Source organism: Coregonus lavaretus, assembly GCF_964263955.1.
Source record: "Coregonus lavaretus genome assembly, chromosome: 10".
NCBI lineage: Eukaryota > Metazoa > Chordata > Actinopteri > Salmoniformes > Salmonidae > Coregonus > Coregonus lavaretus.
In genome coordinates, this window is record NC_139997.1 from 52,020,992 (window position 1) to 52,046,676 (window position 25,685).

General features: G+C 42.4%; 1 protein-coding gene across 2 annotated transcripts; it reads left to right on the forward strand.

Moving 5' to 3' along the window:
* The first annotated feature begins 805 nt into the window (after positions 1-805).
* LOC311136189 (prolyl 4-hydroxylase subunit alpha-2-like) lies at positions 806-25,384 on the forward strand. 2 transcript variants are annotated; one of them, XM_084170289.1, is made up of 15 exons: positions 806-1,075; positions 13,576-13,678; positions 14,701-14,797; positions 14,989-15,140; positions 16,120-16,257; positions 16,954-17,193; positions 18,243-18,442; positions 18,792-18,968; positions 19,191-19,261; positions 19,382-19,481; positions 19,705-19,758; positions 20,906-20,971; positions 22,029-22,097; positions 22,377-22,473; positions 25,086-25,384. In XM_084170289.1, exons 2-15 carry the CDS (start codon positions 13,594-13,596, stop codon positions 25,154-25,156), a joined length of 1,617 nt encoding a protein of 538 aa, XP_084026415.1. In that variant the 5' UTR covers positions 806-1,075; positions 13,576-13,593; the 3' UTR covers positions 25,157-25,384. The 2 variants fall into 2 exon arrangements, with proteins under 2 accessions (XP_084026415.1, XP_084026416.1); XM_084170290.1 differs by lacking the exon at positions 20,906-20,971 and adding an exon at positions 20,791-20,844 and having other exon boundaries at positions 989-1,075.
* Positions 25,385-25,685: the final 301 nt, after the last annotated feature.

The following is a 25,685-nucleotide window of genomic DNA, read 5'->3' on the forward strand; positions in this document are numbered from 1 at the left end:
GGGATGACTAGGGATGTTCTCTTGATAAGTCCTGTGTGGCTCAGTTGGTAGAGCATTGCTCTTGCAACGCCAGGGTTGTGGGTTAAAGTCCCAAGAGGGACCACTATGAAAATGTATGCACTCACTACTGTAAATTGCTCTGGATAAGTGCGTCTGCTAAAATGTAAATAAGTGTGTGAATAGGACCATTTTACTGTCCTGCTAAGCATTCGAAATGTAACAAGTACTTTTGGGTGACAAGGAAAATGAAGGGAGTAAAAAGTACATTATTTTCTTTAGGAATGTAGTGGAGTAAAAGTGAAAGTTGTCAAAAATATAAATAGCAAAGTAAAGTACAGATACTCAAAAAAACGACTTAAGTAGTACTTTAAAGTATGTTTACCTAAGTACTTTACACCAACCAATGCTACAATGGAAACTAGTCAGGGTGAAACAGGAGTTCAGGTGAATTGTTCGAGATTACAGAATGATGTAGAATAAAAATAAAAAAATAAAAAAATATTGTACATTTGCAGAAGGGCACGTATTATATTACCGTAATTACGTTCGGTGCAGAGAGCAGTATGAATTTGGTAGGTTGCATCATGTAACATAATATACCCAAATGTCTTTCTTCCTCCAAGACATGTCGAACTCATTCTGTACATAATATTCCAGTTTAACTGACTTCAGAGACATGTCAAGTACAGACAAGTTCAAAAAGGAATTTTGACCATTCCACATATGATGTCAAAATATAATTGTATGCACTAGGTAGGCCTACTGTTTTATAATGCATACCTTTGGTAATAAGGACCTGCCTACCAGGTGCAACATGATAGCCATTATTTTATGGTTGCCATCAGAAGCCAAGTTATATGGTTCTGATTTAGCCTACTGTTGTAATGCGAAGACCACCGTTGTAGCTGAGGGGTCCCAGAATGTCGTGCGCATTTTGTAGAAGTTTTTTTTTACCAGGGTCTGTACGTGGCAGCGAAAAAAATCTCTGCAGATCACTAACCTCGGGCGTCTTCAATATATTTTCTCATGCTGTTAAAGGTGTAGGATTATTTTACAATCACAAGGGAACGAAAAGGTAAGTTTACATATACATTTTAATGTTCCAGATGCATACTGTCATGATATATGTGTGCTGCACAGAGGAGCGCAGCATGTAATTTCTGTAACATGATGTGTAGGCCTATTGTAGTCAATAACAACTGCCCCCTTTTGGGACATTATTGATACTAAACCAGAGATTTCTGCCAAATAATTGAATTAAATCGTGAATTGGGTAGGCCTTATGCTGGCATGCTCGTTTTTGCGCATACGCTTGCTTTACCTGCCTTGTTGGCAACTGTAGCTGCAACAACAACGTATCACGGCTGACAGAAAGTTTTGTCAGTTTTAGTCAACATTGCAGAATGCCATTATAACTTCAGGATTTTGAGGGCTAGGTAGGCAATATGTATTTAAAACATAACATTGGCAGTCACCTTTCTCTGAACTGTTTTTATGATTTTTCAAAACAACTTTTTCACAATACCCTGATGTGTTCAAACGGGGATTTCTAGAAACGTCGCTGTCTTGGCTGACCACTGGCATTGTAACGGAGTGAATGACTGTAGCAAGAACCCATGGGCACAGACGTCAGTTCAATTTCTTGTTTTTATTTACATTTGGTTGAGTTGTCAGCTTACGTGAATTCAATGTGAAATTCCCCACCCCTTACATTAATTACTTTTTGCAAATCCAATCAGTTTTCCACGTTGATTCAATGTCAATGTCATCACATAGATTTATTGGTTGAAAGACGTGGAAACAACGTTGATTCAACCCGTTTTTGCCCAGTGGGAAGACTGAGCGAAAAGGGTCAATATCAGGGGATATCTTTATCAATATATTTCGGACATTTAATTAGACATAAGGAGTAGACATGCTCCAGATAAGCATGTCCTTAATTTCGTATACAGAGCTATGATATTCTCTGTAATGGGATAGTTTCTACATGCATCCAATCCGGACCTCTGAAATCTCCCTGCTACAGTATGAATCCAGGGAGATATTTGGGGTGAGGTACGTTCAAGACACGCTCCTGATGCATATTGGTAGAATATTCTAACTCCGGAAAGGGTATGTGTCAACATGCTGACATATCTAAGCCTTCATACATAGGCATGAACAAATACACATATTTTCATAAATGTATCATATCTGTAGTCATTACCTGACCTGATTTATTTCAATAGATATCCTTACATGATATGTGAATCATGGATATTTTAATGTTTAATCATTTTATGTCTGATCGAAAATGGGCAAAATCCGAGTTATGAAATGTCCAGCACCCAAATAATTTTTCCTGTTCAGGCGCTGAAATCATAGCACTTCTTCACATGAAGGTGACATATCTGAGCATACATTTGCACCATATTCAGTAGTAGGCTATACAAGGCACGGAAAGGCAAACATATTTAATCCAAGTTGCTATTTCCAAAGCATATCTGCTTTTTCTGTTTAAATAAATGCAGCATAGCAAATCCAGAGTTCCAATCCCAACACTAGAAAAAAGTGCCTGGAATGTAAAAGAACATTAACCGGTTCCCATGCTTTTAAAATAATGTTTATGTTCCGTTACAGTATGGATCACCTTCGTTCCAGGTTCAGTTTCTGTTCCTTGAAAAATGTAATTATTTTCAGGTTTTTGGTTCTGTTCCCTGAACCGGTACCAACCCCTGCTAGTTACCACAGCCACAAAGTGACTATATAGTAAAAAGTCATGACAAAAATAAGATTTTTGGTCTTAATTTAAGGTTAGACATAAGGTTAACAGTGTGGTTAAGGTTAGGGGTGGGGTAGGTTTAAAATCAGATTTTAAGAAGATAAATTGTAGAAATAGGCGGGGTTTATGATTTTGTGACTGTGGTAACTAGTGAACACTTTTATCCAGAGGGAATACAAAATTATAGTGTCTGAAAGATTTATATGGATTTAATATTTGTCAATTTATTGAGCATGACCTCAGAACTCAAATAAGCATCAGAAATGGTCCTTATTTAGCATATCAAAATCCATAAAAAAATCCTGAGAAAATATGCTATGTAGGCCTACTGTTAGTACTTGACAACATATTGAGAAAAAATATGTCCACAAAGGCCTATCTCAGGATATCTAATGAGTCCATATCCGGCCATACCATGAATGATATCCAGAGGGAATTCAAAAATGATATGTTCATATGGATTTCATATTTGTGAAATTATTGAGCATGTGCTGAAAACTCAGAAATGCATCAGAAATCGTACGTATTGTCAACATGAAGAGTGAAAATAGGATGTCACATAGCTCTGGATATCGAATGAGTCCATATCCAGCCATAGGAAATTGCCATGTGTGATATTCGGACTAATCCCAAAATCATATACACTGCTTGTCGAACATCTCATTCCAAAATCATGGGCACCTTGCCAATTAAAGTAATGATGGACTGTCGTTTCTCTTTGCTTATTTGAGCTGTTCTTGACATAATATGGACTTGGTCTTTTACCAAATAGGGCTATCTTTTTGTATACCCCCCCACTACCTTGTCACAACACAACTGATTGGCTCAAATGCATTAAGAAGGAAATAAATTCCACAACTTAACTTTTAAGAAAAAGCACACCTGTTAATTGAAATGCATTCCAGGTGACTACCTCATGAAGCTGGTTGAGAGAATGCCATGAGTGTGCAAGGCTGTTATCAAGACAAAGGGTGGCTATTTGAAGAATCTCAAATATAAAATATATTTTGATTTATTTAACACTTTTTTTGGTTACTACATGATTCCATATGTATTATTTCATAGTTTTGATGTCTTCACTATTATTTTGCTATGTAAAAATAAAGAAAAACCCGTGAATGAGTAGGTGTGTCCAAACTTTTGACTGGTAGTGTATGTCCGGTTCTTTACCTGGATCTCCACTGATCTAACACTACTGTCGGTCCCAGGAATGGTCTTGGTGATATGGCCCACCGGCCAGGAGGCAGAGGCAGTTGAGGGTCCACTATCATTACTACTTGGCCAGTGTCCAGGCTGGCCGTTTGTCTCCGCCATTTCACTCTGTGCTGTAGGCTTAGTAGGTAATCCCGAATGAATCTGATCTGGCTGTGCCGCCACCGGCGTCTGCCGATGAGGTTTGTATCAGCATACATGGCTTGAGGAAATGAGGCGTCTCTGCGCCCCATCAAGAGCAGATTCGGTGTGACCTGATCTGGGTCAGCGATGTCTGCAGAGAGATATCCCAAGGGTTTGGAGTTCAGTATCCCTGCCACCTCTATCAGCACGGTCCGCAAGATGGTTTCAGTGACAGTTTGGTCACCCAGAACGACTCGTAGGGCTGTCTTCACCGATTTGACCTCTCGCTCCCATGGTCCTCCAAAATGAGGAGCTCCTGGAGGGTTGAATTTGATGGAGATTTGTTGGTCCATCAGTTGATCCTGGAGGGTTGGTTCCATTGCTTGGAAGGCTTCCTCCAACTTGGCTTCTCCTGCCTTGAAGTTTCCAAACTCTCCAGTAGGTCCAGGTGGACCCATCTAGTTGTCAAGCACTGAACAGAATGCCCCAGCGCTTCTCCACTGGACAACCTAGCTTGATCGTAAAGGGGGGGTTTGAGGAGGTGCAAGCAAGCAAGGGGAAAATCCACCATTTTGGACAAAGTTGCTCTGGCCCGCCGTCTCTGTCCCTCAATGCAGGCGTATTGGTGCTTGTGAATGGCTCCTCGTCCTCCAAGTATCCAGTACTTCCGCCTCATCTCCCCATAGACTCTCTCTGGCCCTGGGTGGAGAAGCTTCTCATCATAACTCTTAATGAGGAGGCTGGTGAGAGGGTGTCTGGAGTCGGGGATAATTGGATGGATAGCATCGGGATCCAAGACTTCTGCTTGGCGCAGCCTCCCTCCACTCTGATCATTCAGAGTATTTGGTTGTACTCTGGGTTAAGAGAGAGAAGACGGCCATCCTTAGCCACTTCCTTACCGGCTTTCTGAGCTTTTAGCTCCTCAGAGAAGCTGACTGCTTGAGCATGATGCAGGAGGAGTGTCTCTGCAGTGAGGGAGGTGGGTATGGAAGCCACCCCATCTGAGGTCTGGTTGGTGGCTGCGATCAGATCCTGCAGTGTTTGGGATTGTGCCAGTTCCTGGAGAGTTTTACCACGAGTAATGTCATCAGTAGGATTGTTTGCGCTGTCAGCATACCTCCAGTCATTGACTTCCGTTAGGTCTTGAATTTCTGCAATGCGAGTTCCGACAACCACCTTATACCTGCAGGACTCCGACTTGAGCTAGGTCAGTACCGTGGTAGAATCACCCCAGTAGATGACCCTTTGGATTGGCAAGGTGACCTCGGCTTGCAAGGTGGAGGCCAACTGGGCTCCAGAAAGGGTAACGTTGAGTTCCAGCCTAGGCATTGACAACTGCTTCTTGGGTATGACCCTGGACCTGGCCATGACAAAGGAGACATGGGTCTGGCCTACATCATCCTCCACTCAGAGATAGGAAACCACTCCATAAGCCATAAGCCCGCTCTGAAGTGTCACATAACACATGAAGTTCCCGGCTTGATCCTAGTTGGTCAGCAAAGGGTGGCACATAACATCTTGGCATCTGGACTTTGGATTTGGAGAGCTCCGACAACTCTGTTTCCCAACAGATCCATCTTTCCACTAGGTTAGCTGGGTGGATTGGTTCATCCCAGTCCCTCTTGGTCTGCCACAGGTCCTGGACTAAGACTTTGGCCCGGGTTGTGCAAGGCAGGATATACCCGAGGGGATTTCAGTGCACAGGGCTGAGCGGTGCTTGTACCCCATTGTATCCGGTATGCAGCTCCATCTCAGTCCTAGAGTGGGCTCTTGTGGGTTGATGCCAGACTGCGACAGCCATAGTTCAAATCTACTTGTCCTGGCTTGTGGCGGGAGGTGCTGAATAACCTCTGTTGTGTTGCTGGCCCTCTGTCGGACCTCAAATCCCCTTTTGGACAGGAGATTCCGGACTTTGTCAAGGAGTGATTCCGCTTCAGCAGTAGATGAGAGGCTCTGTAAGCAGTAATCTACATAGTAGGCATTCTCCACTGAATCCCAGTCTTCTGGGTCACTGTCTGGGTACTCCCGGGCGTTTCTCTGCAGAGGGTATATGGCACATCAAGGACTGCATGTGGTGCCAAATGGGAGTACTTGCCATTCATAGATTGTGGGCTCTGCATCTCGTTCCATATCTTGCCATATGAACCGGAGCAGTGCGGTGGCAGAAGGCAGCAGATGAATCAGATGAAACATGGCTTTGATGTCTAAACTGATAGCTGTGGAATGCTGCCGGAACCGGAGAAGGACACCGAGCAAGGAAGGACCTTAGGTTTGCCCAGGGAGCAGACAGTCATTCAGGCTTTGACGAGGAGCCTCGAATGAACAGTTGAAGACAAGTCGGTACTTCCCACTGTGTTGCTTTATAACATGGTGAGGGAGATACCAGGATTCGCTGAGTGGGTTCCCCTCTTCATGAGCTGTCACTTTGGTGACATCCTGCCTTCACAAGGTTATGAATCTCCCAGTTATGAACTTCAGAAAGCTCAGGGTCCTTCACTCCTTCCCACGGAGTAGGGGGAGTACAGCCCATGTTGTGGTTGACAGAGGAGGATGGTTGGGCACCCGTAGTAGTGGGGTTGCATACCTCTGAACTCCATCCATTTCAGTGGTGGTGGTGTGCTTCTCCAGGACTTCTAATGCATAGGAGTCATGTTTTGAGCGGGTAACCTCCTTTAGCTTCCGGTTGGGGAAGGTGTCCATCTTCCAGAGCATCTCCACATTCCGAAGGAGCTCAGTGGCCGGACAGGGAGATGGAGCTGGACTGCTTCTGGTGAAGAGGACTTGATGTGACTGTACAGCTTGGGTGGAGAGAAGTAGATGGGCTGGACCCTGCACAGCCCAACCCAAGGATGTATGGACAGCGACAGGCCCTCCTTCTGGTCCAGCTCGTATAGGCTCGGTTGGAGTGACGTGGTGTGGGTAGTCTGACCCAATCAGGATGAGTGGCGCAGCCCTGGCCATGTTGGGATGAGGCAGTCCTCTGAGATGAGGATATTGCTCTTGTAGAACACTCACCGGGCAGGAGAGCTGTGCGAGATACAGGCCATCTGTCGTGAAGGCATTGTGATGTTGTAGGCCACGTCCCTCTGTCCTGAAGGTGAAATGCAGAAAGTCACGGCAGAGCCCTTCACTTGGATAACATCATGTCGCACCGTTCTGAGGTTAAGCGTCTTGGGGGTCCCCTTTAGGTTAAGCTGCCCATCATCTAGAACGGCAAATGTATCCATGCTCCTCCCTTCGCTTTGCAGGGTGTCCTTTACCACCTTCAACATGACCCTTGGAGACCAGTTAGGCTGGTCGAGTAGAGCTCCTTTGCGGCTCCTACCCTGAGCATACACTGCTCCTTCGGTGCTTGGGGATTACATCATGCAACACTGTGAGATGGATTTCCTTACAGCTGTTTCAGGGTTTCCTCAATGTTCAGGTCTCCGCTTTATGGCTACGGGCACACTTGTAGCGTCGCTCACCTGAAGTTATCCAGGCCTTCAATTGGGGTCGAGTGAGCTTTTGTACCTTGGGGAATAAACCCAGGAAGTACCCCTTACTATTGCAATAGGGGCAGTAGGGCTGGAATTTGATGTCCTTGCTCTTGAGAAAGGCCTTCTTCCCGGGTTCCTCCTTCCTGGGTTCCTCCCTTCCGGGTTCCTTCCCGGCTTCCCTACTTAAGTACATGGTAGTGGGATTTGGCCGTTCAAACTCCTTCCTTACCCCAGAGGCAGCGGCTGAGATTGAGGCCTGGTGAGTGATGCTCTTTACCCTCGCCTTCACCTGCAACCATGCTGCCAGCTCTTTGAGGGCATAGGTGCATTTCGAGCCCTCTTTCAGGATGCCTTTCTTCAAACAATGTTCGATGAAACTGTCTCTGAGGTAGGCTGGAAGCTTGCCAAGGAGTCTGTCCACGTGGGAGCCACATTTCAGCTCGTTCCTGTCTTCTCCTTCAACAGATTGGAGTATTGAGGTCAAGGATTGGACAGCAAGGGAGAACTCTTGGAAGGCAGAATGGTCTCCTGTTTTGATTGGAGGCACGTTCAGGATGTTATTTAGTTCAGGATGTTATTTAGTTCATTCTGGACCACACAGCCTGGGCCTAAAGTGACAGTGGTAGCGGTTTTGGAGTTGTTTTTAGATGTGGTAGTAATTTATATCTGTTCCAGAGCTTGTAATGGATTACAACAAGAAAATGGGCAGGGTTGACCAACTGAGGAGCTATTTGCAAGGATGTACAGGCAGAAAATGGTGGAAGTATGTGTTTTGGGGGATGCTCAATATTGCCATCATTAATGCGTACATTGTGTGGGGGACCCGGCAAAGGCCCCTTCCCAGAAACCACAGGCGCTGGTCCCTGAAGGCATAAAAATGCAGCTTGTGCATTCACTCTGTGACATGGCTACAGTGGCAGACAGAGGGGAGCCAAGAGTGTGGCACAAGGGCGTGTGGACCGAGTTGGAACTCATTTGAAAGCAGGTGAAGTTTAAAGGGCACAAGAGAAGTGTGTGTTGTGCATCCGGAGTGGACGCAGGGCAAAGAGTGGGAGATGTGTAGAAACCTCCTTTGGGTGCTCTACGTGTTCTGTGCCACTTTGCGGGATGGGGCCGTGCTTCCAGAAGTTCCATGACATGTTGTAGGCTAAATGCAAACAATAAAGTGACAGTGTGAAATATGAATTTGTCCTACAAATCTTTTATTGTCGCTGACCTGTTATTGTGTTTTGTATCTTCTCTTATCTGTCTCTGTCTAGTACTCATTGTATTCACTGAATTTTTGTCAAAGTAGGCTACTATTAAAACATTTTGTGTCAGGCCTAGTCTTTACTAAATCTTATTGAGAGAGGATACCTACATTTTGAAATAGTTTCTAAATAGTTTTTTTGTGCATTTTTACATTGTTACATAAGTAAGAATCATTGACAATCAAATAGCCTGCTTTGTGTGGGTTTTGAAATACTCTCTGAATATTGTCCTTTGGTCACATTTTAGATAATTTTTTAAATATGTACAGTTGAAGTCGGAAGTTTACATACACTTAGGTTGGAGTCATTAAAACTTGTTTTTCAACCACTCCACAAATGTCTTGTTAACAAACTATAGTTTTGGCAAGTCGGTTAGGACATCTACTTTGTGCGTGACACAAGTAATTTTTCCAACAATTGTTTACAGACAGATTATTTCACTTATAATTCACTGTATCACAATTCCAGTGGGTCAAAAGTTTACATACACTAAGTTGACTGTGCCTTTAAACAGCTTGGAAAATTCCAGAAAATGATGTCATGGCTTTAGAAGCTTCTGATAGGCTAATTGACATCATTTGAGTCAACTGGAGGTGTACCTATGGATGTATTTCAAGGCCTACCTTCAAACTCAGTGCCTCTTTGTTTGACATCATGGGAAAATCAGAAGAAATCAGCCAAGACCTCAGAAAAATAATTGTAGACCTCCACAGGTCTGGTTCATCCTTGGGAGCAATTTCCAAACACCTGAAGGTACCACGTTCATCTGTACAAACAATAGTACGTAAGTATAAACACCATTGGACCATGCAGCCATCATACCGCTCAGGAAGGAGACGTGTTCTGTCGCCTAGAGATTAACATACTTTGGTGCGAAAAGTGCAAATCAATCCCAAAACAACAGCAAAGGACCTTGTGAAGATGCTGGAGGAAACAGGTACAAAATTATCTATATCCACAGTAAAACGAGTCCTATATCGACATAACCTGAAAGGCCGCTCAGCAAGGAAGAAGCCACTGCTCCAAAACCGCCATAAAAAAGCCAGACTACGGTTTGCAACTGCACATGGGGACAAAGCTTGTACCTTTTTGGAGAAATGTCCTCTGGTCTGATGAAACAAAAATAGAACTGTTTGGCCATAATGACCATTGTTATGTTTGGAGGAAAAAGGGGGCACTTGCAAGCCGAAGAACACCATCCCAACCGTGAAGCATGGGGGTAGCAGCATCATGCTGTGGGGGTGCTTTCCTGTAGGAGGGACTGGTGCACTTCACAAAATAGATGGCATCATGAGGAAGGAAAATTATGTGGATATATTGAAGCAACATCTCAAGACATCAGTCATGAAGTTAAAGCTTGGTCGCAAATGGGTCTTCCAAATGGACAATGACCCCAAGCATACTTCCAAAGTTGTGGCAAAATGGCTTAAGGACAACAAAGTCAAGGTTTTGGAGTGGCCATCACAAAGCCCTGACCTCAATCCTATAGAAAATGTGTGGGCAGAACTGAAAAAGCGTGTGCGAGCAAGGAGGCCTACAAACCTGACTCAGTTACACCAGCTCTGTCAGGAGGAATGTACCAAAATTCACCCAACTTATTGTGGGAAGCTTGTGGAAGGCTACCCGAAACGTTTGACCCAAGTTAAACAATTTAAAGGCAATGCTACCAAATACTAATTGAGTGTATGTAAACTTCTGACCCACTGGGAATGTGATGAAATAAATATAAGCTGAAATAAATCATTCTCTCTACTATTATTCTGCCATTTCACATTCTTAAAATAAAGTGGTGATCCTAACTGACTTAAGACAGGGAATTTTTACTAGGATTAAATGTCAGGAATTGTGAAAAACTGAGTTTAAATGTATTTGGTAAGGTGTATGTAAACTTCCGACTTCAACTGTATGTTCTAGCAGTGTGTTGTGAGGAATGAGTTAACATTAGGATATGACAGAAATCTGGAAAGGTGAAGTCTGAGGCTTGGGTGGGTTGTCTCGGCATGTTCTCAGCCTGGGGAGGGTGTTTGTGCATGATCAGGTCCTTTATCCAGCTTCACTGATTAACTTGAGATTTCTACACAACAACAGTTTCACTGTGAGTTCATCCCAGCCAGAGGCCAATGTTAAGTTGAAAGAAATATGATACAGTATAAACCTGTTAGTATTAATGCAAAATGTACTGTAGTATTTTCACTTTTATCAGTACACAAAGAGTAAGGTAGTGTATGATTTACTCTCTTATTGGACTTGTGAAATTGAGATTTCCCCTTTTGGAATCTGACTGGCCCTAGACAACCATAACTTGTACAAGCCAGATGCTCTTCCATGGAACTTCTTTCAGCTGAGCTCCAACAGCAGTAGACCCTTCCCCAGATGGAGGCATCTGCTGAGTAAACATTTCCTGTTTTCTCAGTCAGAAACCTTTACTATGCTCTTCAAAGTAAGCTCCTACTGCACACTTTGTTCTCTGTCCTTTCAATACCAGTGTTGGCAAGGGTAGCGGTGGCAACACTTACATCATCTTTTTTTGTAGCGGTGGCAACAATTTAGCAGCCGCTGCTAAATGAATATAGGGGAAACCCTGCCAATGGTCAGAACTGCAGGACTAACCCATGACTGGCAAAACTGGGAGTGGGAGGTCAGAAGAACTAGAGGCAGGGAGATGCGTGGGAGGATGGCGCCGAATTCACAGTGCACAGTATTCACTTACTCAGCAATTCCACATCTACCCACTAGTTCAGGCATTTGTTGGTAAATACCATTTAGCAATGGTATGCTGCTCTCTAACCAAATATCTGCATTTATCATGAATGTATCAAATTCCACAATTTCTTTACCTTTTTGCATTAAAAAAAAAGTGATATTTGAAAAAGACTGTCACCGTCAGCTACATAGGTAGTGCTTTAGCTCGAAGTCAGCTCCTCCTCCTCTCTCTTTTCTCCTAGCATCTGTCATTGTCCCTGGTGGATCTCTTCTTCTGGGAAGTGACTGTTTTTCTCCATTCCTCACAAAAATGTTGTTGACTCATCATCTGGAAAGGCTCAAGGGATTGGTTTTATTTAGATAAAAACGACGATTTGCAAAAACATGGCATATTCTGCACAAATCTATCCATACATTCTGCCCTCCTCTATCAGTGTTTCACTTTCAAAGGTATAGCATAGTAATAAACAATTTGAAGCATAATGTAAGACTAGTGACAAATATTTAAGAACATTTTTATCTATTGTCAAAACTTGCACATTTCAATCACAATCTGACACAATCACTTATAAATTAGGCTAGTCGTATTCTTCTCCAGATGCTTAGTATGCTTCAAATGAGGTCTGTTTGACAGTTAGGTATCACACTGTGTTTCAGCAGGTCATTGGTGATAATCCAAAATTAGAGCTGGATTAAGGAGAAGCAAGGGGTATAGTGGTTCAGACGTAGTGTGAAGTGAGCTGTGCTTAATTAGACAGACCTGCAGTAAACAGTCATCACTGAGGAATGATGTGGTGAAGCAGCTAGGGAGAGTTTAGAAACAGACGCTCTGTACAATGCTGCTTCACACCCTGTATAACCTCACTGTAAACTCTCTCTCTGAAGTATGTCATGTGTGTCTATGTCAACAGTATTTGGGATTTTATACAGGAAAGAAAAAGTGGAAAATGTTGTTTTGTCGAAACACTACTTCTATCGACCAAGTACTGTAATTCCTCTGTATGTGTGAACCAGACAAGTTTACAGACTTCTTAACCATTAAGGAAGCAGATGTGGCAGCTTTCTAATACACTCTGCCCTGTCCCCTGTCCCCTAACCCATGACCCAGACATACTGTAGTTGGTAACCAGACATTTTACATTTAAGTCATTTAGCAGACACTCTTATCCAGAGCGACATACAGGAGCAATTAGGGTTAAGTGCCTTGCTCAAGGGCACATTGACAGATTTTTCACCTAGTCAGCTCGGGGTTTGAACCAGTGACCTTTCGGTTACCGGCCCAACACTCTTAACCGCTAGGCTACCTGTCCCCTTTTAGCAGGGAATTTATGAGTCTTCTCCTCCAATGCTCTGCTACAGATGTAAGATCTTAATTTGAGTCTGTTTGCTACAGCAGGAAAATCATCCTGCAGCAACAGGAAATGTGAATTATTATGTGGATTATAATGAATGGACATTTTTCTATGGGTTGACCAATTTTTTGTAAGGGGAAAATCAAGTCTGAAATTTCAAAGTGGACATTTCAAACATCAGAAGTCTTTTAAAACCTCAAATACACTACAAGTAAAAAATGTCCTGCGTTGCAGGAAAGTTATCCTGCAACAGGGTGATCAAATTAAGATCCTATGATCAACAAAAATATAGATTAACCCTATGAGTCATCATTTCTCATTAGTCACGTGGCGGGCCAGCCCCAATGGAGGCCCTCGGTTTTGCTTTTGCAGCCATTTTTAGACTCAGATGACAAACCACCAGACCGCACAGGGCCTCCCAGCTGGTGGGTAATGGCTAACAGAATAGGAAAAAGCCTGTTGGAAACTATGAACACACAGCACCGCATGCTTTTTCATAATGAAGACATTGCCTGTTTAAAAATTGTTTCAGTATCACATCTCTGATAGTACAGTAGCCTAATGTAATTTGTTGTGTGGATCATTAAAAAGGATATGACTGACTTGCCTGTCTTAATTGCCCCTGAGGGGATACATATAGTTGTATTGTATTGAATTGAATGACCAATTGATGTGATTGTGTGATGTCATTGCAGGTCTTATCTACCAGTACAATGAGGAAACACCTGTCTCTCCTAGCCCTGGCTCTGGTTTGCTGCTGCTTCTGGAGCGTTCAGGCTGAAGTCTACACCTCTATAGGTAAACCTATACCCATGTACTATATGGCTATATGATTAAGCCTCTGTAGGCACCCTTTACCATTACAACTCTATAAGTAGGCCAATACCCTTACCCTTGTATGTCTGACATGACACCAGTCATCCTTAGTTCTTGCATGCCCTAATTCCTGTCATAAATCATCTCATTTAGAATTCTTAAGTCTATAGGATATTGAATTCAGGATTCCTGCCTTTCCAAGCATGTTGATTCCGCTGTATTTGCTGTGGACAGTATGCTATTGAGAAGAGAGAGCTTTACACCCCCGGCCTCCTGGGCCTCTTTGTCTTAGAGTTGACTGACATTCTTTCTTTCGCCAAAACCTCCAGAGTGTTCATCAGGCTTCTAAAAGTGATCTGGAAAACAATTAGCTAAGTCTCTGAACTCTCCTCACATCTGTCCAGCATAGCTATCAAATGAAGGAAACACCTGCTACAGACTTAGGCTTCGGATAGTTTACAGCATACTCCATGGATTTCACATAGTTTAAGCAGCCTCATTAAGCATTGTTTTGATACAACACATATCAGTAACTAGGCAAGTATCTTATATACTTACTTTGGCTGCCATTACCCTAAGATATAAATCTTGCTTGAAGCTGTTTTGCTATTCCTTCTGGCAACCGCATTGAGTTCACTCTTAACTGTCTAGCGTTGCTATGGAATTGTTTTCTGCACACAGCAGCATTCCCGCCCCCTTACCCCAAGAACCATGGGTATTTAGAATGCTGTGTGGTTGGACACATACCGGTAATTCTATACAATCACAGCAGAGAATGCTACAGGTGGAGACTTTTTACTTACTAAAGTCTGTGTGAGGTAACTTTATTTTACAGACAATTAAACCAAAGCATATTCTACGTCCACCACTTTCCCTTAGGAAAATACTTGACCTGGTTGCCTAACACATTTATTACAAAGGTGTGCAGTAGTCTATAACACATTTAATGAGTCATTTCCAGTTTCATATTCAACATGGCCCTTTTTCTTTCAACTTTCCATTAGGTCAAATGACAGACCTGATATACACAGAGAAGGAGTTGGTTCAGTCCCTGAAAGAATATATTCAAGCAGAGGAGTCCAAACTTGCTGCTGTGAAAAGGTGAACATTACACTCTGTAACCATACGACTTTGATAGCCTTGTTTTCAATTATGTTCATTTGCCAAAATAAGACTAGACAGAATAGGCCCATTTGAGAAATGATCTAAAATCAGATTGTAGCACGATTGGAGATCATTCTCTACTATACTGAACCTGACTGTTTCCTTCCCTGTGCTGTGCTGTGTTGTAGCTGGGCTAACAAGCTGGACGTGCTGACTCGTGCCTCCACTTCAGACCCAGAGGGCTACCTGGCCCACCCCGTCAACGCCTACAAGCTGATGAAGAGACTCAACACGGAGTGGTCCGAGCTGGAGAGCCTGGTGCTGCAGGACCCCTCAGACGGTACGATAGGGTCGGAGGGAGGGAGAGGTTACAGCTTCTATATAGCTCCTCTGTGTGTGGGTTTGAAGAGGCTTGTGGAAAAGAGGGTGTGAGGCCAATTCTGATCCATCATGCTCCACCCCCACATCTGCAGAGTAGAGTGGAGCTGAGAGAGAACACAGGCTGTCATCTTTCATGTGCAGCTGCATCTTTCCTCTGTTTACATTGGCCACATCTACAGTGTGTGTGTATGTGTCTGTGTGTATGTTTTATCTTTGTATGCAGTATGCACAGCCATGCAGCTGTGTGTATGTGTGGACCTACCAACATTGGCTAAATGGAATACCTGGAGTAATTATCATTATAAACTGGATGATTTGAGCCCTGAATACTGATTGGCTGAACGCTGTGGTATATGAGACCACATACCACGAGTATGACAAAACATTTTATTTTTACTGTTCTATTTAAGTTGGTAACCAGTTTATAATAGCAATAAGGCACCTCGAGGGTTGTGGTATATGACTAATATACCACGGCTAAGGGCTGTATCCAGGCACTCCACGTTGCATCGTGCATAAGAACAGCCATTAGCCGTGGTATATTGGCCATATACCACCCCCCTCCCCCGTGCCTTATTGCTTAATTATATCAGCTAGTCTCCCTTGTGTGTCCCTGGAGAGCTCTTAGCCTATGCATGGCTAGCATCACAGTTTACATTCTCTAGTTATCTTAACCTCACACATTACATTATCACACATCATAGCAGTCCACACCAGGCAACTCCACTGCAGATGTTCTGTGCTTGATGCCTTGATGCCTTTGACACATGGTACCCTATTCCCTATATAGTACACTACGTTTGAACAAAGTCCCTATCAAATCCCTGGTTAAAAGTAGTGAATAGGGTAGTATTTGGGACGCTGCATTTGATTCACAAGATTTGAATCATTTTTTCACTGCTTCACTCTGTGTCTCTATCACTGTGTTCCCTCCTCAGTGTTCATCTCCAACATGACAGTACACAGGCAGTTCTTCCCTGACGAGGAGGATGAGAAAGGTGCTGCCAAGGCTCTGATGCGTCTCCAGGACACGTACAAACTGGACTCAGAGAGCTTCTCCAACGGCAAACTGCCAGGTGAGGCTCTATCCTCTCCTTGACTCATCCCTACTCTTTGTGTGTGAACAGTCACTCAAACCCTGCCAAGGAAGATTCCAGAAGGCTCCAGATGTGTTATCACAGTGGCTGCATCCCAAATGGCACCCTATTCCCTACATAGTGCACTACTTTTGATCAGAGCGCTATGGGCCCAGGTCAGAAGTGGTGCACCATATAGGGAATAGGGTGCCATTTGGGATATAGACAGTGTGTGAGCTGAGCATTTCTCAGCCTGCCCTCCCAGCACTATCAGACCGCTAAGTGCTACTGCAGAGATCGGTTTCTATTTCTTCCAGCCAGATGTCTACCCTCTCCAGAAATGCAAGCTCAAACAGAACAGTCTTGATACCAACAGCAAATGCTGTGGCCACACATTCACTATCTTTTATGACAAACGTACATCCTATCCTAGTATTGCACACCCCACCAAGTCTGGGAACTCTGTCAGAAAAAGGTTGCAAAAGCAGAGTGTTTTGATATGACCCTCTTACTGCTGCTATAGCAACATACACTACAGTATCATAACACCATTATGGATTTATGGAGCACTCTCATGGAGTAACCTCATGAACAGTTGATAAACAAATCATAAACAGTTATTACCGGGAAACCTCAAACAGAGCAGAATGGTGCTGTATTGACAAAATGGTACACTATACTATACTATACCTGCAGGGATGCACCACAACGCCATCCTGACAGTGGATGACTGTTACGACATGGGGAAGACGGCGTACAATGAGGCAGACTACTACCACGCGGTGCTGTGGATGCAGCAGGCCCTCAAGCAGATTGATGCAGGGGAGGAGCACGTGGTGTCCAAGGCCGATGTCCTGGACTATCTCAGCTACTCCGTCTACCAGATGGGAGACCTGCCCCGTGCCATCGAGCTGACACGCCGCCTAGTGGCCATCGGTAGGACACACACATGACATACTGCTGTTTTATATCCAGGAGCTGATTATTAGGGGTGTTTGACAACAGGAGAGATGTCTTTCTCTCGCACTCTCTCATACCCTCTCTCACACATTCTCACTTTCTCAATGTCTTCTACTCTGACTTTCCCTCACACATTCTCACTCTCATTAACACACTCACACTTCCTCAAATACTCTCATATTCTCGCACATTCTCACATAATCACCCTCTCAAAACCTCTCGTATACGTCCAGAGTTCCAGGGTGTAACCCAAAGAGTGGTCATGGTTTACTATTTTGAACTGCATCAGGGATGTTGTTGTCTGTTAAAGGCTGCAATTATGGAGTTCTGGTTACTTTGTTTGAATGTGAAGTTAAATGGACCGAGCCCAAGGTCAACAACTAGGAAGATCTACCAGCACTGTCATATTTACCAAGTAAAGAATCAGATTTAAAATAATAACATTAGCTACTGTAGTTAGCTAGAGTAACATATTGTTGGGTAGTTGTCTCTAGTTTTGGTATCTTTTTTACAGCTGTCTGTGACCCCAATTCCCAGTGTGATTGTGGCAGGAAACGTGCTACTTTTAACTCTTCAAAGCCTTTGAAGTAGACAAAGGGAAATGCCGTACTAGGGAGTTGGTATAAAATGTTTGTTGTAGCGGTTCCTGTAATTCCAACTGAAAAGACAACTGGACCTAACTAAAATAAATGAATGCCTTTTTGCTATACTGCATTAAATCCTTTATCATGCCTCTCATCCCATTACATGTAATAGCAATTTTGAAATAACTGGCTCCAAAGACCACAAGTGGGCATCTTATTTCAGACATTCAATGTAAGTGTTTAGGCCTATTTCCCTTGGTACTCAAAACTGATGTATTTTGTTTGGTTATAGTAGCATCACACAGAGAGACAGTTTATTTTCACTCAAACCATTGATGAGAGTTAAACGTTGTTGAATTGTGTCATGCCATCACACAATTCCCTCATATTCCCCATGTCCTCTTAATCTGCCGAACTGCAACACCCATGGTGTCCTTACAGACTCTAGCCACCAGAGGGCAGGAGGCAACCTGCGTTACTTTGAGAAGCTGCTGTCCAAGCAGCTGAAGGAGCTGAACCAGGAGGTCCAGGAGCCAGCCACAGAGGAGCCCATCCAGCTGGGGACCTACAAGAGACCCAAGGACTCCCTGCCTGAGAGGGAGATCTATGAGGGCCTGTGCAGGGGAGAGGGAGTCAAAATGGTGAGACTGACTGAATCGTATAACACACAGATAGGGTTTTATAAGTAAGGAGCATGAGATGTAGCCTGGTCCCAGTATGTGCTATCATGTCAACTCCTTGTCACTCGTTGTCATGGCATGACAAGGAGTGATATGGAGTTGACAAGAGAGCATTAGCAGACCGGGATTTACATGATATGGTGTCAGAAGGGGGATGTCTAAAAGAGACACTGTTATTTATTCCGTATGTTGAGTGGTAATGTGAGGGAACTTTTAGAGAGGTGATGTGAGGTAACTTAACAGGGTTTGGGAGAGGAGATGTGAATTCCTGTCTAACTCCCACACCCTCAACCCATCCCACCCCATCCAGACCATTGAGAGGCGCAGCCGGCTGTACTGCCGCTACCATGACGGAAACAGGAACCCTCGCCTGCTGCTCCAGCCCATGAAGGAGGAGGACGAGTGGGACAGCCCACATATCGTCCGCTACCTCAACGCCCTGTCAGACTCAGAAATTGAGAAGATTAAGGAGCTGGCCAAGCCCAGGGTAAGAGGAGCAGAGGAGCAGAGGAGCAGTAAACAGTACCAGCAGGGCCACTATAACCTCGCAGATTATCTCTATTTTTAGATATAATACTATACTGTATGTCTCAGTGGTAGTATTGAAACATAATCATAATCATAAGGTGGTGAATGTCCAAGGAAAATGAAATGTTACAAATACTGTATGTCAATATTTATTTATACTTGTCTGTATATCTTTGTATAGCTTGCAAGAGCTACTGTTCGAGACCCAAAAACAGGCGTTCTGACCACAGCAAACTACAGGGTATCAAAAAGGTGAGTTATTATGGGTAAGCAGGGTTTTGGCGCCCTCTGTGGATCATGTTTAGCTATGCTTAATCTCTGGGTGAATGAGTGTTGTTGTTATGTCTAGTCAGTGGATGTGTTGTCCTTCAGTGCCTGGCTGGAGGGGGAGGAGGACCCTATTATTGAGCGTGTCAACCAGAGGATAGAGGACATCACAGGTCTGACAACGCAGACTGCCGAGTTACTCCAGGTACACACCACATACTATATAGGACCGTACATGCGTTCTACCTGTTAGACACGCATATTACCTAACACTGGATACCATTTTCTGGTGGCTCACTGCTAGAATACCCCTGTTCACTATTTGTGAAACTGTAATGACATTTTTAACAGACACCTGGTTTTGTGTGACTAGTCTTAAGCTTCAGATGTTGTCAAATAATTCAGCTTCTTCTCTTTTCACTGAACAGATTGCTAACTACGGGGTCGGAGGACAATATGAGCCACATTTTGATTTCTCCAGGGTAAGGGTAACCTCTAGACAGACTAAAATTGCTCTCTGTTGCATCTGAAAAGGGATGCAACAGGCATGCAATGGTTTATCCTGCTGGGTTCTATGGAGAAGTATGTTTTCCCGTGTATGTTGACTTGTGATAAAAAATTACTTCCGTAGCACACACATTTACCGCTGCGCTGTTGACAGTGTTAGCTGTCAACATGCAAGACATTGTCTAAGACAAATGTGGACCTATAAAGTTTTGGCAGGGGGTTCTCCATATCATTGATCATCCACTGCTAGAATAGTATGTAATCTTAAGAGAGGCCCTGAATTCCTATATGGCAGATTGCCAAACGAGACCTAGGTATTATCTCAAATGGCACCATATTCCCTATATAGTGCACTACTTTTGACCAGGGCTCTGGGACGCATCTAGGGATGCATATTCCTAGAAGGAGAATACTTTTTCTAGTAATAATATAAATCATCACATTTTCACACATAATCACGTTTTTCCATGCATGCTGCCTTTGATATGTGGTGATTGAGTTATGGAATTCTTTAAAAACACATTCAATACACGTTCAGAAGTTGTTTTATTTTACGATTTTGTCAAAAAGATCACAGCAGGATGAAGATTGCATTTTTAACCTCGGGCACAGTTGAAGTTTTTATAGTGAGTACTGTGTGTATATTTCTTCTGTCTGGAAGGTTTCAGACTGTGCACTCAAGATGCCCGGGGTCACCACCCACTTGTAGACAGTAGCTCTACTGATTCCCAGTGTTGCTCATGGGAGCTGCACAAAGCATCAATTGACTTCATGAAAAGATATCCATATAATCTAATCATCTAATTATTCAATATTATATTATTTTCGATATACTAAATATTCAATAGTTGCTCATATTTTGTGAAATTGGTTAGGCCTCACTGATTTTCAGTAACTATGTTAAGTCAAACAGATGTTAATAATCAATTTAGTTATAGGGCCCTAGTGGCGGGATCCTAGAGTTATTCATTTCAGTCTGGGTTAAAAGGTATAAACATTTGTTGCAGCGTCCTCAGGACATCATGGTCGATGGAAATAGACTTGCTACCTTCCTGAACTACGTAAGTACATGTCTCTGTGTGTGTTCAACTTGTGTTTTACTCTCAAATTTTATCTTCATAGAAAGATGAACCTGATGCTTTCAAAACATTAGGCACTGGAAATCGTGTGGCTACTTTTTTAAATTACGTAAGTATGCGTAACCAGTTGCTGCTGTCAATTTATAGTAGCAATTTACAGTAGCAGTTACTGATATAGATTTGGACTCTTCTTTTTGGGTCTCCATTTTGTATAATGTTTGTTTTTGGCAGATCCATGACCTCTATTTGAATATTGGACTTCAATTGATTGACATTTCCATGTTTGTCAAACATCTGACAATCAGTGTTACCGCATACTCATACCATCACTAACCTAGTAGATGGTTGTCGGAAGAAACGTGATAAAATACTGGACATTTACCGTTGGAGTCTCTGTCTGTCAATTTCAGTGCATATTGCGGTGTGTTGTACCCCCTACCCCATAACATGCTATCTCGTTTCTTGGTCCATGCTAATACAATATAATGCATGATGTGAGTGTGTAAATAGAGAAGAATGCCATGCTTTGCAGAACTACAGCGCTTTTGGATGATTCATTTTTCTACTGCACTTCTGTCTAGTTGAATGGCTGGCTCTTATGGACTTGGTGTTGGTGTATAATAGTATAATGGTATATGATAAACATATTATGTTTAGTGTCATTAAACAATTTGTCATAGTTTCAAGACTTTCAAGACACTTATTTAGATCTTCAGTAGTCTTTACATTGCTATTATTATTATTTTTCAATTAAGATCACTTTATTCGTCAATTGTACACATGGTCCAATAGAAATGTAACTTTGCTTTATCCCAACCCCTCTGAAAGACACATGTATACATATACAGGTTGGAGCAGGGGGCTGCCACACTGGGCGCCCATGGAACAGTTGTTATGGGTGGTTAAGTGCCTTGCTCAAGGGCACAACAACAAGCAATGTCATGTAGGATTTGATACCGTCAGACCTGGGATTATAACTGGCAACATTCCGGTTGCTGAGTCCCCTCTCTAACTGATAGGCTACCTGTAACTTGTATCATTACACACCTGTTATAACAGTGTATCCTTGTAAAGTCAGTACACATTTCTTACAGTATAGTAAATTCATAAGTGCAGTTACTGTATATCAGTAAAGCCAGCTGACAGGGTTTTGTTTTCCCTGACAGATGAGTGATGTTGAAGCGGGAGGAGCAACTGTGTTCCCAGACTTTGGAGCAGCTATCTATCCCAAAAAGGTGAGAGACAAACCATTTACCTACTCTTACACAAGTACAGCCCTCATCACTATAGGGCCAGGAGCTTTTCCTGACCATGTGACCTGGTCAGGAAAAACTCTTGGCTCTAGATTTTCCTGGTCGGGTCACATGGTCAGGGAAAACTCCTGGCCCTATTCATCAAATATATGTAACCCTGGGTTGAGAGGGCACACAATATCTTATAGTGGTCCATCATGTCAATGCAGTGGTGACTTACATGTGCTGAACAGGGTATGTCTCCTCTATGTGTGTCCACAGGGAACTGCAGTCTTCTGGTACAACCTCTTTAGGAGCGGAGCGGGAGACTACAGGACCAGACACGCTGCCTGTCCTGTGTTAGTAGGAAGTAAATGGGGTGAGTTGGATGGAGAGTTTAATCCAAACACACAAGCAGCCTCTAATCTCAATATCAATAAATTCATTGGTGTCAGTCATTTGATGTGTTTCTTTGACTACTTCCTAGTCAGTGTTCCTTGTATGTATCTCTATTGTATCTCTCACGTAGGCTGCAATCAAACCTTCATAGCAATGTTACTGCAGGGTCGTTCCATATCAAAAAGCACAAGAAAGAGGATTTTGACACCTACCATCTCAGATTGTTCTGAAATCGTTTCTGTAGTTCGAAACAGATAAGATTTTCATTCCTGAAACATTATTTTGTCAAAATATAATTTGATCTTTGAGAAATGAAGATAATTGATTGCACCCAAATTGCTCATGATGAAAATACTGTAAATTATGTGGTCATACAAGTCAAGCCAGTTCTCCATGAAATAAATGTTGTTGGCCTTCTCTTAGCAACCATTTTTGGATTCCTCATGTCTTACTCATTGGTAAGAAGAAGTTTGGTCCAAATCGGAGGTTGGGTACTATATTTATTGAATATTATATGAATCCTATCAAATAAAATGGCCAATTTGGGTGCAATCAATTAGATTAATTTCTCAACGATGAAATTATATTTCAACAAAATAATGTTGAAGGAATGCTTATCTTATCTGTTTCTAACAATCTGAGATGGTGGGTGTCATGGCTTGAGCAAATGACATAGAAAGTCTGCCTGCACATACACTTACAGTACCATCAGAAAGTATTCACAACCCTTTACTTTTTTGTGTTACAGCCTGAATTTAAAATTGATTAAATTGGGATGTTTTGTCACTGGCCTACACACAATGCCCCATAATGTCAAAGTGATATTATTTTTTCTAAATTTTTACAAGGTAATTAAACTTAAAAGCTGAAATGTCTTGAGTCAATAAGTATTCGACTCCTTTGTTATGGCAAGCCTAAATACATTTGCTTAACAAGTGACATAATAAGTTGCATGGACTCACTCTGTGTGCAATAATAGTGTTGAATGACTACCTCATCTCTGTACCCCACACATACAATTATCTGTAAGGTCCCTCAGTCGAGCAGTGAATTTCAGTGAACAAAGATTCAGCCAAAAAGACCAGGGAGGTTTTCCAGTGCCTCGCAAAGAAGGGCATGTATTGGTTGATGGGTTAAAATAAAAAAAGCAGACATTGAATATCCCTTTGAGCATGGTGAAGTTATGAATTACACTTTAGGATGGTCATTACACCCTGTCATTACAAAGATACAGGCATCCTTCCTAACTCAGTTGCCAGAGAAGAGGGAAACCACTCAGGGATTTCACCATGAGGCCAATGGTGACTTTAAAACAGTTACAGAGTTTTTAATGGCTGTGATAGGAGAAAACTGAGGATGGATCAACAACATTGAAGTTACTCCACAATACTAACCTTATTGACAAAGTGAAAAGAAGGAAACCTGTATAGAATAAAAATATTCTGAAACATGCATCCTGTTTGCAACAAGGCACTAAAGTAATACTGCAAAATAAATGTGGCAAAGCAATTAACCTTTTAAGCATAGTGATGGCTGCATCATGTTATGGGTATGCTTGTAATCGTTAAGGAATGGGGAGTTTTTCAGGATAAAAAAGAAACGGAATGGAGCTAAGCACAGGCAAAATCCTAGAGGAAACCTGGTTCAGTCTGCTTTCCATGAGACACTGGGAGATGAATTCACCTTTCAGCCGGACAATACATCAAATTAAATGTTATTTGTTGCATACACATATTTATATATATGTGTGTGTGTGTGTGTATACAGTGCATTCAGAAAGTCATGATCAACTCTGAGATGGAGATGTGTCGCGCTGCATGAGGCAAATGGTGGTCACGCCAGACACTGACTGGTTTTCTGATCCCTACCTTTTTTTAAGGAATCTGTGACCATCAGATGCATGTCTGTATTCCCAGTCATGTGAAATCCTTAGATCTGGGCCTAATGAATTTATTTAAATTGACTGATTTCCTTATATCAACTGTAACTCAGTAAAACCTTTGAAATTGTTGCATGTTGCATTTATATTTTTGTTCAGTATACTTGAAAATCTATGGCAAGACCTGAAAATTATTGTCTAGCAATGATCAACAACCAATTTGACAGAACTTGAAGATTTTGAAAATAATAATGGGCAAATGTTGCACAATCCAGGTGTGGAAAGCTCTTAGAGACTTACCTAGAAAGACTCACAGCTGTAATTGCTGCCAAATGTGCTTCTACAAAATATTGACTCAGGGGTGTGAATCCTTATGTAAATAAGATATTTCTGTATTTCATTTTCAATAAATTTGCCATAATTCCTAAAAACATGTTTTCACGTTGTCATTATGGGGTATTGTGTGTAGATGGGTGAGTTTTATTTTTTTTTCCATTTGGATTTTAGGCTGTAACACAAGAAAATGTGGAATAAGTCAAGTGGTATGAATACTTTCTGAAGGCACCGCACTTTGAGAATAGGAAGCATCTACCTGTGAGTGGAGTCTTCCTGGTAGTTGTAGGTTTTAACAGAGCCCTAGTGTCACACATTGGAGATAATTGAGACTGACACTGAATTGAGACTGACATACATTTATTTTTATCTGTTGCCAGTGTCCAACAAATGGATCCACGAGCGAGGTCAGGAGTTCAGGAGGCCATGTGGCATGACAGAAGTGGACTGAACTTGACCTCTCACCCCTAACCCCTGGCTGGAGGAGTACACTCCACCTGCAGTGCCTGAACTTTTGATTGATCACACACACACACACACACACAAACACACACACAAACACACCTACTGTGGTATCCATTATGGCTTTTAACAATGATCTGAAGCTTGGGACTCTGCAGTAACTATGCAGATAAAGAGAAATGGATTTGTGAATGCAGATTAAAGTCTCTGATTTCTTGTTTTGTTTACATGTTATTTGTTTAGCATTCAGATGTTTTATACAAAAATGACTTATGAATAACCACATACTGACTGCACAACCCTATCAGAACTTACTGCTTCATCTGTTCCTGTCCATTTCGTTTGTATTTATAGACTGCTTAAATTATTACACTGTATGATTGTGACATTTTTTATAGAATAAACACTGTCTTTTATTAGAAGTGCAGTAGGTCTACATTCATTATTGTGATGGCTGATCTCTCTGCCGGCTCTGTCAAATTAAGTTGTTATGAGGTTTTGCCTAGTCCTAACCTATT

What these genes read in the sequence shown, in the direction of transcription:
- LOC311136189 (XM_084170289.1), top strand. Translation starts at nt 13,594, where the DNA reads ATGAGGAAACACCTGTCTCTCCTAGCCCTGGCTCTGGTTTGCTGCTGC. An exon ending in AAACTTGCTGCTGTGAAAAG is followed by an intron (nt 14,798 to 14,988) that starts GTGAACATTACA and finishes GCTGTGTTGTAG; the next exon opens with CTGGGCTAACAAGCTGGACG. An exon ending in GGGGAGAGGGAGTCAAAATG is followed by an intron (nt 18,443 to 18,791) that starts GTGAGACTGACT and finishes CACCCCATCCAG; the next exon opens with ACCATTGAGAGGCGCAGCCG.